A 16,136-nucleotide genomic window follows, 5' to 3' on the forward strand; every position below is an offset into this window, starting at 1 on the left:
ACCTTGTACAAAAGTAAAGACAGCTTACCATATGTTTTATTGCACCATCAGTATTATGAAAATACATCTTCTGTAGAAATTTACATAACTTGTTGGGAGGAATAAGATCAAAATGTTCCCACACAGGGGAGGGCATCCTCCTCTTCTTAGCTGGCTCCATTCTCTCCTGACTTTCTCTCCTCACTCTCATAAACCTCCAAACTCTCTCCAAACTGTCTCTAACTCTCACTAACCGCAACTCTCCATCAAACACCTACATTTTTGAATGAAGTCTGAGGGGTTCATATCGCTGTCATATCTCGCGGCAAAGTTTGAACCGCTTCATGAACCAGTCACGTGGTACAGCCGGGCAGCGAGGCTTCGGACGTCATCATTTTCAGCTCCTCCCATAAATGAAGCAAGCCTCGATACGCGCTTCGCGGAAACGTCCCCTCAATTACTCGACACACGCTTCGAAGCCTCGATACAGAACGTCACATCACTACTTATAACTCCTGTTGCGTGTGCGCGTGCGTGCGTGTGTTTGTGTACAGAGAGACAGCCAGGTTCATAATGGATATGAGGAAGTTTTTTCAAAAAAAGAAGCCACATTCAGGTAAAAGTGTAAAATCAAATGATCCGTCAATCAAGAATAATGTTGGATCAGTGTTTCAATATTTATCTTTTATTAGATGTTCATGTGGTTTGGTTATTTGCCTTTTGGTTGAAAGTAAACTGAGAGAGGACTTTTTTATTAGTGATCTTAATAGTATTTTTTCATATTAATTTAATTTATCATCTTATTGAATACAATCTATTTGTGTATGATTGTCAGTCCAAAGAGGGAGAGAAGAAAGAGGTGAATGTGAGGAGAAGGTCAGGAAGAACCAGGTAAGAAAACAGACAGGGAACAGTGACAGGCACAATATAAACTGTTAAACTGATAAAGACAAAAAACCTGATTTTACTCACAATCTGGAAGTTGTGTCCTCCCTGTATTAAAGCTGCTATACAGAATCTGCAAAATAAACTGGGTTGAAACATTTTTGACCCTCTTTAACAACATTCCAATATAACATTGAAATTGATTGGAGAGATTAAAATTAATGATATATTTTTATGTGGTTCAGCCACAACTCTACTAAAACCTCAGCCAGTAATAGGTAGGCCAGCTTTTGGACCATCCAGTTGTCTGTATGACTGCCGCAGTACATATATCACATTTGCACACTATCAGAAAGTGCCAAACAGCCCTGGTGGAGTGAGGAGCTGTAAAGAGAAGCAGAGTGCTCTGTGTATATTCTAAAAATGTTTTAAGCTTGTTTCAAAGATTCTGTACAGCAGCTTTAAATGTTTTCCAAAAGCACACATACACTTATCAGTGTTTCTCAAACTTTTTACAGTGTGTACCACCTGATAAAAATGTCAAGCTCTCCCAAGTACCACTATGAAAGCATGAAACTCATAAATCTTACAACACAAAATTAGTCTTATTAAATTAGTAAAATTAGTATCTGCAGTAAAGATTTTTTCATACATTGTATACATCTACCACAGGCAAAGTTGCCTCCTTTTTTATAGTTTTTATTAATATTTTGTAATAATTTATTTGTAACAATTTATTCTGTTTTGGGAGTGTTTTTTTATGTATCTGTATTATATTATACATACACATTAAAAGTTAATCTCTGTCCAAAAAATGCACTCAGTTTACTTCTTACTCACTATGAGCATCATTCATTATTCTCCCCCAGTAATTCAGGTTAGGATATGTATTTTTTTTTTTTTTTTATTCCAATCCATTCTTCTTTTGCAGCATTTAAATAACCTTGATCAGATTTGATGATTTTGTTACAGACTTTTCAAAAAAGTGTTTTGCTTTTCTTTCACAAATGTGGGGATTAAATTGTGTTAACATGTACAAAACAGTGATGTCATGTTTTGTGACGAGGACCCAGGCACAGAGAGACTTGATGAATTTAAGAATCTTATGATTTAACAAAGAAATTTGCAGACTTGCACAGAGATGGTAAAATTATGATGACTGATAACGGAGATGAAGACAACAGACGATGAGGACAGGGAGGATGCAGGGGTTTAAATGCACCAATGTGACAGTCAGAGAGAACTCGGGACAACATTTAAGGATGCAGGGACTGACAGAGACAGGTTTATCTTGCCTGGCTGGGCAGCTCTCTGGGTGCTCAGCACCCCCAAAGCTCTGATCCTAGAATCGCCCCTGCTCTTAACTAGGCCAAGCCAAGGCATACAAGGCCACAGTGCTGTGTCATGCAGTTCAGTAACAGACAGAGGCAATACGCGCATTACACGCATATTTATTTATTTTGTATTGTACTGTATGTCACAATATTAATTCAGAATCCAAAAAAAAAAAAAACTTGGTTAAGCTTGGTTATTTCTCCATCTGGTATTTGGCAAGCTTTTGTTTTATTATGCAGATGATAAGTTGAAGTTTTTGTCAACATGTCACCCTGTACTCTCTGGGAGGAGAAAAAACACAATAAACACACTTTAACAGAAAAGTGTGTGTGTGTGTGTGTGTGTGTGTGTGTGTGTGTGTGTGTGTGTGTGTGTGTGTGTGTGTGTGTGTGTTCGTGCAGTAGATTGACGGTTCTGAGTTACTTTCTCACTTCCTGTTTTCACTCTTATTAAAAGTAAGATGAAAATTACTGTAAAGTTGTTTTCTTTTAACAACATTGAATAAATGCGCTTTGCAAAGCCTGATAAGAAAGCTGGCTAACTGTGCAAGTGAACAGACTCAACCCTATCTTTAAGACAGAGGAGAATCTGAAGGATTATAATCAAATATCCTGAAGATAAATATGAAAACATGCATTCAAAATTACTCTCTATGCAAATTGAACGGAAAGTCAGCAAATACAATCAGGTTATCTGTTTTAAGATTGTGTGCTGAGGCTTATCAAACAATAAAACTGTTGTAAAATTGTTCATAGTCAGAAAAACAATATCTAAAATAAAATTGCCTCTTTTCTTCCTGATCATCAGGGAAACACGAAGACATTACACGCTACTGAAAAACTTTAACACTCCTACTGTTCACACACAGATTTCTGAGGGATTTTCCAGGGATGGCAATGCTTTTTCAGAGAATCGATTTCGGATCAGAAATCGCTGATTTCCTACTCGCTGATCTCTAATCTGGAACATAATCTGCTCTGGAGCAGGTTATGTTACTATGGCAATTTACAGAGATAACAAGTGAACCACCTTCACACTAACCCACACAAACCCAGGGTTAACCCTGAGGTTACCCGGAAAAGACAAAATCCAGTTCTGTAATACAGTCTGTGGTCCATGTAACCAGTTTGTTTTTGATCGCAGATCAAAAGGTTGTTGAGATATTAACTCAACTCCAATTTTAATTTGCTGTTACAAAACATAGAAACACTAAGACCCGGTTTTTGTGTGCACCAGTTTTGGTAAAGATTGTTGCTCAGACAGTTCAAATTAATTTCAAACATCATAGTTGGTCTAGCTATAGACCAGTCTGTAAATACAAGTTAAGCTTTATTAGGTAAAATAAACAAAAAACAAAAGCTGAACTCGGGCTTTGGACCAAAAGATTCTAAGTGTTAGTAAAATCAGTTCATTATTGCTGTTATTTATATACAATAAGAAAAGTGAAGATGTCCCAAAGCCCCATCCTTTTAAAATTTGATGTAAGATTTCATGACCTTTTGTCACCCCAAATGTATAGATCAGTTACAAAATCTTTAAAGCAGATGTATGTGAGAAACCACTGAATTCATGACACACTCAGTTCAAAAATGAAAACTGAATTCAAAAATGCCAAATTCCTTCACAGAGGCTACACTGCACTAAAACATCAAAACAAGAATAACATCTAATCACAACAAATGTGGGGCGTAATTTTAAGTTCCAACTGAAAGCAGTGATTTGCAAATTACCTTTGGCCTGTATTGCACTGAGAATGTTTCGTCACACAGATATGACTGATTCTGATACATGCAACAATGCAAATATTGGGACAGGCGAGTATATGTCACTATTCTTTATTATATCCACTCTTTTTCACAATGCTAAATGACATTTAAGGGTCAAAAACACCAAGAGATCCAGTGATTCAATTGTTTTTATTCTTCCCGCAAAGATACCTTCTCTATTGAATAGAAGTGTTGACGGGAGGCAGGCAGGTGCACACGTCATGCCTTTTACGCAGCCATGCCTTTGTGATTCATGCAAAACGCAGTTTGCATGAAGGGAGTACGTTGGTAGTTTGCTCCAAAATCCTGGATTGCTTTTCAGTGTACTGGTAAAACTTATTACTATTACTATTACTTATTATTATTATTTTACACACCCTAAGTAGCGAACAGTCCAAAACACTTCCTGTTCTTTCATTAAGGAGCACTGTTTTAAGAGACTTCACAGTTTTCCTCATGTTTTATCAGCGTGCTGACCTCAGCAGTTTGGTGTATCAGCAGTCAGATACTATGTAATTTACCCTCATGCTAACTTGTTTGGAAATGCAGTGTAAGTTTGACACACTGCAAAAGAAAAAGTTCTGTAAACTTGACTCCAATAACATCCTCTGTAGTTACATTCTGTAAGTTAAACATATTCCCCTGCTCACACAAGACACTAAACCTGATAAACCTGCTGCAGTCTGCTGTAATTAGCATGTCACACTGCATCAGACTCATTCAACAAACAGATCCACGGTTAAAAATGACTCATACATACTGCTGATGTCCCAGCAACTGACTAACATGTACACACACAGACCTAACTCCTTGTTCTGACTGAACCAGGTACCATAAGCTTCAGTAGGGGCAAAGATTGACCTGTGTTATGAGTTTTAAAGTAGAGAATATAGGGCTCTCTTTTAAATGCATCTACATCATCGACCTGGTCATCCTTATACTGATAGCAATCGATAAGGTCGACCACATCGTCCCTTCCAGCAGGACAAAAAAATTATTCTATAGAGCTGTTCAGCTTTATGTGGGATTATTTGAGCTTGCCTGTACAGAAACAGGAACTGTTCCTTGTTCCTTGCTCCTTCCCAGACGGGTACTGAGCTGCTGAGCATAGTGATGGGTGGTGCTGACCCTGAGATGTAGACAACAGTAAAAGTAAGCATACTTATAGGAAGAGGCAGTTTTACTTTAGTCAGAAAATCTTTTTTTTAAGTAAATTCACCCGTTCAGCTCTTCCACTAACACTCTAACAGAATCTCCAGTCACATCCCCCACCTCCAGAATAACTATGATGTCATATCGACACACAATCTACAACAAATAAGCTTTGTTAATAAAATAAGTGCAAACAGTGTTATTGTTTTGTTTTGTTTTTGTTTGTTTTTTGTTGTTTTGGGGTTGTTTTGAGTCAATGATAATAAAAGCAGAAGAAATGAGAAGCGATAATGCACCTGGCTACTTCCCAGTTTTCATTTTCACACTTGATAATGACTGTTTCCCAACACTCATGAGTGAGTGACATTGACAACAAATTTCCAAAGAAGAAATGCATTACACATGTTTTGTGATGTGTTTACTCTACACTGTGTCTTCATTTAAAGAGTTCATATCAGCCATTTCATTCTTTGGTTTGCCTCGCTAACGCCAATGGGAAATGTTTTACCTTAACCAGGCTTGTCAGGACCGCTGGATCTGAGACCTTAGTCAGTCCAAACCTCTGTGCATTGAATGAAGCAATCTTCATTTCTGTCAAAGGAAGACCCGAAGGAAATATTCAGTGTCATGCAAAAAACATTTTAAGTATACGCATGACGCTCACTCTGTTCTCTTGACTTTATTCACCTCTGATGAAATGTTGAGCAGGTGGCACAGATTCAGTGTCATAAAAACAAACCCTTATAAATCTGGTTATGTGAGAACATTTTTCCTTGTACAGTAGTTGTTTGCTTAAAGGAAAGCGATGATTGGATAATTGGACGCGCAGGGAGAGAGGGAGGATTTGAAAAACAAACAAGAGAACAGACAGGTTTCCTTTTTTTAGTACAACTGGTTTCTATTAACATTAGTGAAAACACATTTAATTTAAGTGTGGTAAATTTTTTAAATCAAACTATTTTCCTCTTTTGTTCCATAGGATAATAATATGTACTTTATTGATCCCAGTGGGGAAATTACTCCCTCTGCATGACCCATTCACTTAGTGAAGCAGTGGGCAGCCACACCGGGAGCAGTGTGTAGGGACGGTACCTTGCTCAGGGGTACCTCAGGGTAGCCGTTCGGTGGATTCAAACCCCCGACCCTGCCCCATGGTTGATAATTTGTAATCATAACTGTCATAACTGTGTCAAATTTATCACAGCACATGGGCAGCAGCAGTGGAGATCAATCAAAGATAGAAATAAAGAAATACTTTAGTCCATAATAACCAAGTAAGGAACTTCCTGTTAATGGGTGGAGTGTGTGAGGTTATGAGGGCGATCTATTCATGTAAGCCAATGTAGTTAGTTGGTAAGGTTTTTCTTGTACTTTTTTTACTTTACTCTCTTACAGTCATATTTACTAGTTTAGTACCTTAAGAAGAAAAATAACAGTTTTCCAGAAAATTTGTGACTTTTGTATTAAACGTACTACTAGAGTTTCAGGACTTCAGACTTTATCTTTCAGTTAAGGGAGGTTTTACGAGGTCCACTGATGTGCATGTAGTTTCCAGTGTGTAATGCATATTATAATATTTGAGAACATTTCCGAAAGTAACATTGCCTACTGAAAGTATTTTCTGCATGTATTGACTTAAATTTACATTAAAAACTTGTGGCTCTGCAGTTCATTATGTTAAATAAAATCTTTCTTTATTCATAACAGGGAATATTTTATTTTTCTTGATGACTTCTTGATTTACTGAGTGACTGTGTAAGTGCAGACTTTTAGTTTGTTACGGAACTCACCTGAAGCTGTGGAGCAGGAATAGTTTCCTGTTGCTTCTTTGAAGTGAGGGGTAGGTGGGAGAGCACGAGGTATGTGTCAGACTGGTTTACCCACATTCAATCACTTCACTATCACAATACGCCCAGTTCTGCCTTATAAAGCAGCCAAAAAGATAAAACGTGCACAACAGAGCTATACCACCACTTCTACCAGCTGAGCTCTCCATCCTTTCCAGCAGTGCAAACTCAACAGCACCATGAGTCTGAGGAGCAAGCGCAAGAGCCTGTTGAACTCACCTTCAGGGCGATTCAGCAGTAGTTCCATGGGATCCAACTCCATTCGCCAAATCAGCACCGCTACTGATATCAAACCAGTAATAATCAACAGGAGCCTGCTTGCCCCACTAAACTTAGAAGTTGACCCCACCCTCCAAACTATACGCACCATGGAGAAAAATCAGCTTAAGACTCTCAACAACAAGTTTGCCTCCTACATCGAAAAGGTAAGAGGAAATTTTACTGTCACATTTAAAATCTTTTTTATTATAAACCATTCCAAGTTAAATCGGTGGCATTTGAAGCTTCCTTTAAAACCTAAAGTGGGACTGTGTTGGAATTTGTTCGTATCCCTTCTCGTGTGTCAGGTCAGACAGCTGGAGCAGCAGAACAAAGTGCTGGAAACCAAGTGGAATCTCCTGAATCAGCAAAGCGCCCCCTCCTCCGATGATGCGGAGTCCATTATTAAGACGTTCATTTCCAACCTGGAAAAACAGCTGGAGCTTTGCAGACACGATAAAGTGAGGCTTGAAAATGAGTGCACAGCCATGGTCAAGACTGTGGAAGACTACAAGACAAAGTAAGGTATCCTGGTAGAAGAAATCAAACCACTGCTAAACAGGAGCTCAGCTTTGACATATGATAATAAAGTGGACAGTGATAAGAACTCTGTGTGTGTGTGGGTGGGTGTCTGTCTGTGTGTAATTTGATATTTGTGGGTGTTTTAGGTATGAGGAAGAGACCAACAGCAGGGTCACTTCAGAGAATGATTTTGTACTGCTCAAAAAGGTGCAGTATGCAATGACACTAATACTTTTATTTGTGAGTAATAAAAAACAAAATAGCAGTGAAAAGGAAAGTTGTTTATTTATTCTGTTGCCTCCAGAATGTGGATGAAGAATTTATGAGAAAGATGAATTTGGAAAGCCAGTCGACAGCTATTCAGGATGAAATCTTGTTCCTCAAAGAAGTGTATCAGATGGTAAACAAGCTTACATTAAAAACCTTTTCAGAATTTAAATCAGTGAATCACATTAGGTGTTATATTCTGGATTTTTTCCTCTTAACTTTCGCTGTATGTGTTGTTTTAAATAAGGAGCTGTATGACATGCAGGAGCGTGTGAAGGACACCTCTGTGGTGGTGCAGATGGACAACACCCGCGGCCTGAACATGGACCACATTATAGCTGATGTTAAGGCTCAGTATGAAGAAATTGCTGCTTACAGCCGTGAAGAAGTTGAAAAGTGGTACAAGAGCAAGGTGAAGGTCTAAGATGAATTCTTGCTCTTTACTGTCGATGTAATAAACCAACTAGGAAAATGGGCATAGAGACATGAAAAGGGCTCAGAAGTTACCGCTCATAAATCTACTACAACGTCAAAACGGCATTTGTTAACCCAATAATTACTGTGTTTACATCCTTGTCTCGCTGTTTGATATTTTTCCACACCAGTTTGATCAGATGAAAGTGCAGGTCCAGCAACATAACAGCGAGCTGCAAAACACTAAGGCCGAAATAGCTGAGCTTAAGCGAATGATTCTTCGTCGGCAGACTGAGATTGATGTTATGAAGGAACAGGTGAGTGAAGGGCTTTAAGACTACCTCATAGTCTGTTTGATCTTAAACTGGATTTTAACAAGTATCAAGAGGAACAACAGGTTTAGCTCCTGTTCTCATAAAAAGAAAGGAAACTGAAAACAAATCAAAGGAAATATTTTTTCATCTTAAACTGACCGACTAATTGCATACATTTAGTTATTGTTAGCTGCTCTGAAAAAGCAGTTTGGTTTTCCTGTTACCATAACCCACACAAAACCCCCCAATTTTTACGAAATCATCAGGAATCACTGTGAAGCTCAGATTTAAATAAAGCTTTTCTCTTTGTAAGTATTCCCACAATGTAGTAAGCATATCTGATATGGAAGAGCGAGGGGAACAGGCTGTAATAGATGCAAAAAGTCGCATTAAGGACCTTGAGGCGGCTCTGGGGCAGGACAAGCATAACATGGCCAAGCAGCTCAGAGACTACCAAGACCTCATGAATGTCAAGCTGACCCTGGATATCGAGATCTCCACCTACAGGAAACTCCTGGAGGGAGAGGAAGAAAGGTAAGCCAGCAGAACTTAGGAGGTTGCTGGCAACAATGTGTTAAGGAAGAAAATGGATGGATGGATGGATGGATGGATGGATGGATGGATGGATGGATGGATGGACGGATGGACGGATGGACGGATGGATGGATGGATGGATGGATGGATGACCATTGATGTAAGGTTTCAGCTTGGAAACTGTCTACAGTGATTCAGAAAATGATTAAAACATATTAATCAGTACTGATATTTTTGGTTGTATGAACTACTGTACGTGCATGCCATCTGTCATCCGACAATTTAGATGGAAATTGGGTGTGGTATAGAAAAACAAAAAAACACCACCTTGAGCCAAAAGCCTCAGTCAGAAACAAGAAGTTATTTGTTTGGTTTGGTTGTTTTTAATAGTTTCACAACCACATATTTGTCTCACTATTCAAATACTTCACCTCAGTGCGTTGCATTAAACAATAAAGAACTGAACCCAGGGGGTGGAATGCAGCAAACACCCACAGGTATTTGACAACTGGTGATAACTGCAGTCGTAGAGCAGAGCGGCCTTTCAGGTGCAAGTTTGAAAGACAAATCTACATCCAATCTGCAAAGCCCAATCCACATCCAGAACCAGACTTTGACAAGTAACACGTAGATGAGATTTATGGTTTATTGGAAGTCTGTCTTCCAGTTTTATGGCAGACAAAAAACAAAGTGGTAAAACAATTACTTTGGGTAATTTGGTTTACCACTTGTCTTTCTTTGCTGGATCTTAAACATGAGGCAGGTTTATTGCACAGCTCTATAATGTATTTCCTGCTTTCACCCTGACAGACTTGGTAAAGACTCTGTTATCAGCATCCAAACAGTGCCCAACAAAAGTAAGTACAGTACTGTATTTTACAAATAAAGATGAGATCATCTTAATGGCCTTCATCTCAGGGATCAGAGTGACACCCTCTTCTCTGTTTTTTCTGTCTTCTTTTCAGCAGCTGTTGCCAGTAACGACTGTGTTGATGGCACTGAAAGAGTGCTCAGTGTCCAAACAGTGCCCAACCGAAGTAAGTACAGCACTGTATTTTACAAATAAAGATGAGATCATAAGAATAGCCTTCGTCTCAGAGACCTAAGCAACACCTTTTTCCGACTTCTCCACAGCTGTGCCTGTTACCATGCAGAGACGAAGGTCAGGCCCTGTTCTCATCAAGACAGTGGAGACCATGAACACGACATACACCGAAGGCAAATAAAACGCAGCAGTGGTCTGAACTGACCGATTGCTACTTAAAACTACCCTTAAATCAATCTGTTTTCAAACTGCTGTAACCTCACTGTATCAAAGGGCCATGTGTATCTGTGTCTCTGTTTTTCATTTCCTTGTGATTCTGTCACATTAAATTACAAATTGGAGCACTTAAAACAAACTCAGCAGCATGATCTTTTTCTTGTATAATGTTGAATCATGCTAACTGTAAGACGTTAGTTAGTTTACTCTATAGATGTTCCTAATAACTATTAAAAACTATTCTTTTTATTGTTAGATCTTGCTGCACAGCTGTTGTTCGGATGTGTCTCTTATAAAGTATAAGGAGAAAATAGCTTCAAAGCTGACCCAAAGATATTGGGTCACAACTTTAAGTCTCTAAACTGAGGTGTTTTCAGTGTCATTGCCACAGGTATAGTCCAAGTCATTTTAAGGAGCTCACTTCAGCTGTGTTACTGTAACAGGATGACACTGTTGCAACGGGTCGGTTTGTTAAAGTTTGTACCTATTACGCAATCAACTGAAAGAGCTTATTGCAAAGGGAAAGTCTAATTTCAACACAGTTTTTTTTTTAACTACAGCTCAGTGCAGCTGGTGCATTTCACATAAGTCTCAGACCGGTTTGAGTGGACTCGAGTGCCACAAGCTGGATGGACTGTGTTTGAGTAGCCAGCTAAAAATACAGTGCAGGGAAAAAATAATTTGGGCCCTTTATTTTTGTTTGGGTTTTTGTTTTGTTTTGTTACACTTTTATGCTTCATATCATGTATTAAGAGAGAAAGCTATCCAAACCGACCTGCCTCTAAAAATGAAGCAAACTTGAACTTCAGGACCTTGATGGCTAATTGGAAATTTGACTTCTGCTCTCTATCAGAAAATCCTGGAGTTGATTGTCCACCCATCAGTTAATGCACTGAAGCTCAAGCACACATGAGTTATACACACCCATACACACCAGTGTAATTCTAACATCCATAATACTATATTGTATATTTATATATTTTTTTCCAAACATATGTAGGTTTTGTTTTGATAAGCATTGAAAAGCATGCTAACAAAAATAAAGAGGGGAAAACCTTTGTTCTTTAAAAGTAAACATACATTATTAGCTATTAAGCAGCACAAAATACATATACTAAAAAAAACAAGTAGGTAAATGTTTTGAAGAGTCGGTCAAGCTCTGCCGTCTGTAAGACACAGATGCATTTTGAAATCCCACAGCGCTCTTCCTACTTTCAGCTAACCGCTATTTAACTGCGATCATGGCAGCCCTCCTGTTATTTTGCGTTATTTTTTATACTGGGTATTACGGTAAGAGAACCCGAGATATGATTTCAAAATAAAAGCAATCTTCCGGTGAATGTGATTCCAAAGAAAGTAATAAAAGTTCTTAACTTGACACTGATTTACACCGTGAGGGTGTACGGTTCATAAAGAGAAATTAGTATGTGGAAACATCGAGTTTACTTGTTACGGCTTTACAAGTCTTTAGAAATCTTCATTTTTAAATGTTTGTATAATTAAGAATTAATATAGTAGTAAATTTGTTACATTTAAAAATGTATTTATTTAAAATTATTGTTAAAATGTATTTATTTTGAAATCGCGTCTCAGTTTCTCTTACCGTAATGTCTCGTATATACAACCCAAAACAACGTAAGAGGACTGGCTTGAGGGATTAGTTAGGGTGTGACTTCTTCTTTCCTTTTTTTTTTTTTTTTTTTTTTACCAGTATACCACAGAAGAGTCACTGCGCTCGTGTGTTTTGGTGTGTTTTCCAAAAGCACCGTATCCAAGGCAACTATTTCTAGTTGTGTTTATTGTACTTTTCTGTAAACACGTGAGCTGAGTCACAGCTGGTAAGTAGTTTAACACACTGGAAATTATTTGTGGACACGGGTGATATGTTGCCTGTTCTTGCACGCTTTAACCAAATTGTTTAATTCTGTCTTCTAGTTTATACATACAGAGATTAACGCAATGGACAAAGACTCCGTGCTAATTCATATCCTGAAGTCAAAGGGCACTCCTACGCTCCTTGGTGGAGACTTGCCTTTCAGAGTCGTAAACGACGATAAGTACATATCCCCACTCTCTACAGAAGGCGAAGTGAGAGAGGAAAACTTGCCCACCGTGGATCAAGCCATCCACACAGCCCTGAGTGGTGAGAACAAAACTGTTATCCTGATAGGCTCAGAAGGATCAGGTAAAACCACTACTGTGGAGAAGCTGGTTGTGGACTGGGCAAAAGGTGTACATCTTCAGAACTTTGAATATGTCTTCCATTTCCGTTTCAAGGACTTAAATGCTTGTGAAGATGCACTCTCTTTAGAAACCTTAATCCAACGCTGTCACCACTATTTCCCTCCTCAGTCCATGCATCTGGTTCTGCAGAAGCCCGAGGATGTGCTGTTTGTTTTTGATGGTCTGAATGAGTGTAAGTACAGCCTGGACCCCTCTGTGCTCACCCTCTGCTCTGACCCGACCCAGGCAGTTTCAGTGGACTGTTTAGTGGCCAGTCTGCTTCACAGATCTCTGCTGAAAGGAGCTGCAGTTGTGTTGGCCACCAGGCCAGCGGCAAATCTGAAGTTTCTTAGCGGTTCCCAGGTGAAAGTGTTAGGGTTTCTGAAGCCCCAAAGAAAAGCTTTCGTAAACTGCTTCTTTACAGATGCTGCTGCTGCCAACAAAGCACTTATGCACATGGAGAGATCTCTGGGCTTTTATGATTTCTGTACATCTCCGAGATTTTGTTGGACAGTTTGCTCTGTTTACAAGCCTCTTATTGATTCTGGAGGAAAACTTCCCGAGACTTTATCTCAGCTGTTTGTAGATATCCTGGTTGGCTTGATCCAGACCCTCTCGCTGTGTCAAGCAGAGGGCACAGAGCTGGTGTTGGCCCTCGGCAGGATGGCTTCTCATTGCTCTGTTGAGCAGCATTTGAGCTGCACCAAAGCGGAGATGTATTCCTTTGGCTTTCAACAGTTTCTCACCTCAGTTGATACTTTCCTGCGAGTAGATGGTGAAATGGAGTCTGATACATGTGTGCTCTCGTTCCACTCGCAGCTGATCCAGGAGTTCATCCTGGCATTGTCTTTCTTTTTGGACAAGATGACGTATACGAGTGCTGAGAAGATGCTGAAGAAGCACGAAGATGGTACAAAGTTTCTAGATGTTTTCCTTTCAGGGCTTTCTGAACCAACTCAGCGCAGACCACTGGAGAACTTCCTGGGAGAGTTCAACCCTGATCGGGTTAAAGATTTCAAGCAGTGGTTTAAAAGCAGCTCAGAGGAAGCACTGCAGGGATATAATGCAGACGAGCACTATAGATGCTTCCGCCTGCTTCATCAAGCTCAAAATGAGAGCTTGGTTAAGGAGATCATCAACTCCTCAGCACGAATAGGCCTCAGCTATGGCAGCCTGACCCTTCAAGACTGTGTACCTTGGAGTTATGTGGTTACATGCCTTGGTGGGACGAAGTCGTCGAATCTGTACAATACAAAGAATCTAACAGAGGAGATGGCAGAAGTCCTGGCTCCAGCTATGAGTCTATCACTCAAGATAGTGTAAGACAGGTTTAGATAAAATCGACATCATTTGATTCATATGTTCAAAGTGCATTGATTGTTGCTTTAAACTGTACTGTCCACCCGCCAGCTTGCAAAGAAGCTTTTTGAGTACTGGGGCTGTTCCTCATCTCGCTTCAGCTCTCAACAGAGGAATTACCACGGAGCTGGATCTCTCTTACTCCCGCCTTGGTGACGAAAAGTTCAAAATCCTCTGCACTGGACTCAGAGACTGCAAGATACAAGAATTATGGTAAGAATGGCCCTTTTTTCATTTTTCAGTATTTTTTTTTTTTTTTTTTAAGCAATCTTTGTTTTTTAAATTGGAAGAATGATTTACCTGCTTTTGGTTTTAGTCTTCAAAGTTGCAATCTGACAGAGGAAAGCTGTGAAGACCTGGTTTCTGTGCTGACCTCAGGCACCTCTCAGCTATGCTTGTTAGTAATGTCATTCAATAAGATTGGGGACCAGGGATTTGCAAAACTGTGCGACGCACTGCATAGCCCTCACTGCAAACTTCAAGAACTCAAGTATGTACTTCAATAGTGTAGTTTTCATTAAAACTTTTGTATCCTGTCTGCTTTTATGCAAATCACTGACATATAACCATACACACATAATTATTGTTTATTGAAAGGCTTGACGGATGTGATCTGACTGAAGCGTCCATGAAGGTTTTTTCTGCAGCTTTGCGCTCTGGACAATCAGAGCTGAAAAAAGTGATACTGGCACGAAACACGATGGACGACAGCGGAGTGGAGGCTTTGTGCGTATCCCTGCAACATCCACTCTGTAAACTACAGAGCCTCAAGTAAGACTGTTTAAATAAAACTGCATCTGTAGATTTTTTTTTTTTTTAAAAATGTAAAATATAAGAACACAAAAATCACATCCCTACATATTTTTCTGCCTTTTAACTTTTCTTTTAGTCTCTATACGTGCGAGCTGACAGGCGCATGCTGCTCTCATCTGAAGGAGGCCTTAATGTCAGAATACTGTACTCTATCAGAGCTGGAGCTGTCAGTGAATGAGTTGGGCCAGGAGGGGGCGCTGTTGCTCTGCCAAGCCCTACGACGGCCTGGTTGCCCTTTAGAAAAACTTGGGTAGACTCATTTGTATTAACTTTTTAGTGACAGAGCACCACCTTTCTCAAATATTTAGTTAATTTCAGATAACAGCATTATTGTGTGCTTTGCCCCACCCTACAGTTTGACACGATGTGAGTTAACTCGACCGGTCTTTGAGGAACTGGGCTCAGTGCTGAAAAGTGGGACTTCTCAACTTAAGTCCCTGAGCGTGGGTTTAAATAAAGTAGGAGACCAAGGGGTTAAACATCTCTGGGATGCTGTTGCACACCCAAGCTGCCTGTTGGAAGAGCTGGAGTGAGTTGAAAAAATAATGTGATCATAATCACCACATTTTAGTTCACTACATTTAAATGTTGGTCTGTTTGTTTTGTAGTGTTGAAATGACCCAGCTGACCAATGCCTGCGTTGAAGACTTGTGCACTGCAATAAGAGCCAGTAAGACACTGAAGAAGCTGGAAATGAGAAACAACTCACTGACCGATGCTTCCATCCCAGCACTTGTCCAAGTCATGCAGGACAGCCACGGGATGCAGGAGATGAAGTAAGCGCGATTCACTTTAGTTAATAACGCTTAAGCCAGAGTGTGCAACAGAGTTTTTGTTCACACGAAAGAAAATTAAATGTCTAACCACTGCTGTTGTTTCTAACTCTTTCAGCCTGAAGTACAATGATTTCAGCGAAGACCTTTTTGAGATGTTGGAGAAGTGCACGAAAATAATATACTGAAGAAGCTTGACTCAGATTGCTTAAAAAATACTTTAAGTTTTGTTTTCTAAGTATTATTGTTGATTATTATAGATGTTACTCATGGAGATTTTTGCTTGCTACAGCAGTGAGGACAGGAAGGTTGTAATGCGTACGCATGTTTATATAATGTATCCCAACAGTTCCAAAATGTTCCTACCATTTACTCTTCCAATAAAATATATTTAAATTATTATGGTTATGCTTTCATCATATGAAATAAGGCAA

General features: G+C 39.4%; 2 protein-coding genes across 3 annotated transcripts; both read left to right on the forward strand.

The window, feature by feature from the left end:
- The first annotated feature begins 548 nt into the window (after nucleotides 1-548).
- LOC102781281 (keratin, type II cytoskeletal 7-like) lies at nucleotides 549-10,544 on the forward strand. The gene is made up of 12 exons (XM_087833333.1): nucleotides 549-595; nucleotides 815-870; nucleotides 7,123-7,389; nucleotides 7,531-7,742; nucleotides 7,891-7,951; nucleotides 8,049-8,144; nucleotides 8,259-8,423; nucleotides 8,617-8,742; nucleotides 9,053-9,273; nucleotides 10,084-10,130; nucleotides 10,239-10,310; nucleotides 10,408-10,544. The coding sequence occupies exons 1-12, from the start codon at nucleotides 553-555 to the stop codon at nucleotides 10,497-10,499; spliced, it is 1,458 nt and encodes a 485-aa protein (XP_087689459.1). The 5' UTR covers nucleotides 549-552; the 3' UTR covers nucleotides 10,500-10,544.
- Nucleotides 10,545-12,230: 1,686 nt separating this feature from the next.
- On the forward strand, nucleotides 12,231-16,101 carry si:ch73-233m11.2 (NACHT, LRR and PYD domains-containing protein 3). 2 transcript variants are annotated; one of them, XM_006796380.3, is made up of 9 exons: nucleotides 12,231-12,372; nucleotides 12,470-14,076; nucleotides 14,168-14,329; nucleotides 14,433-14,606; nucleotides 14,714-14,887; nucleotides 15,006-15,179; nucleotides 15,285-15,458; nucleotides 15,538-15,705; nucleotides 15,821-16,101. In XM_006796380.3, exons 2-9 carry the CDS (start codon nucleotides 12,494-12,496, stop codon nucleotides 15,888-15,890), a joined length of 2,679 nt encoding a protein of 892 aa, XP_006796443.2. In that variant the 5' UTR covers nucleotides 12,231-12,372; nucleotides 12,470-12,493; the 3' UTR covers nucleotides 15,891-16,101. The 2 variants fall into 2 exon arrangements, with proteins under 2 accessions (XP_006796443.2, XP_006796444.2); XM_006796381.2 differs by lacking the exon at nucleotides 12,231-12,372 and having other exon boundaries at nucleotides 12,683-12,764; nucleotides 12,887-14,076.
- The last annotated feature ends 35 nt before the right edge of the window (nucleotides 16,102-16,136 follow it).

This window comes from Neolamprologus brichardi, chromosome 20 (genome assembly GCF_056152115.1).
Source record: "Neolamprologus brichardi isolate AB-2024 chromosome 20, ASM5615211v1, whole genome shotgun sequence".
NCBI classification, from domain to species: Eukaryota; Metazoa; Chordata; class Actinopteri; order Cichliformes; family Cichlidae; genus Neolamprologus; species Neolamprologus brichardi.

Bases quoted from the DNA above. Each gene is read 5' to 3' on its own strand.
- LOC102781281 (XM_087833333.1), top strand. From the start codon at position 553: ATGGATATGAGGAAGTTTTTTCAAAAAAAGAAGCCACATTCAG. The intron at 8,424-8,616 runs GTGAAGGTCTAA...TTTCCACACCAG, and splicing joins AAAAGTGGTACAAGAGCAAG to TTTGATCAGATGAAAGTGCA. The intron at 8,743-9,052 runs GTGAGTGAAGGG...TCTCTTTGTAAG, and splicing joins TTGATGTTATGAAGGAACAG to TATTCCCACAATGTAGTAAG.
- si:ch73-233m11.2 (XM_006796380.3), top strand. From the start codon at position 12,494: ATGGACAAAGACTCCGTGCTAATTCATATCCTGAAGTCAAAGGGCACT. The intron at 14,330-14,432 runs GTAAGAATGGCC...TTTTGGTTTTAG, and splicing joins TGCAAGATACAAGAATTATG to TCTTCAAAGTTGCAATCTGA. The intron at 15,706-15,820 runs GTAAGCGCGATT...TAACTCTTTCAG, and splicing joins CACGGGATGCAGGAGATGAA to CCTGAAGTACAATGATTTCA.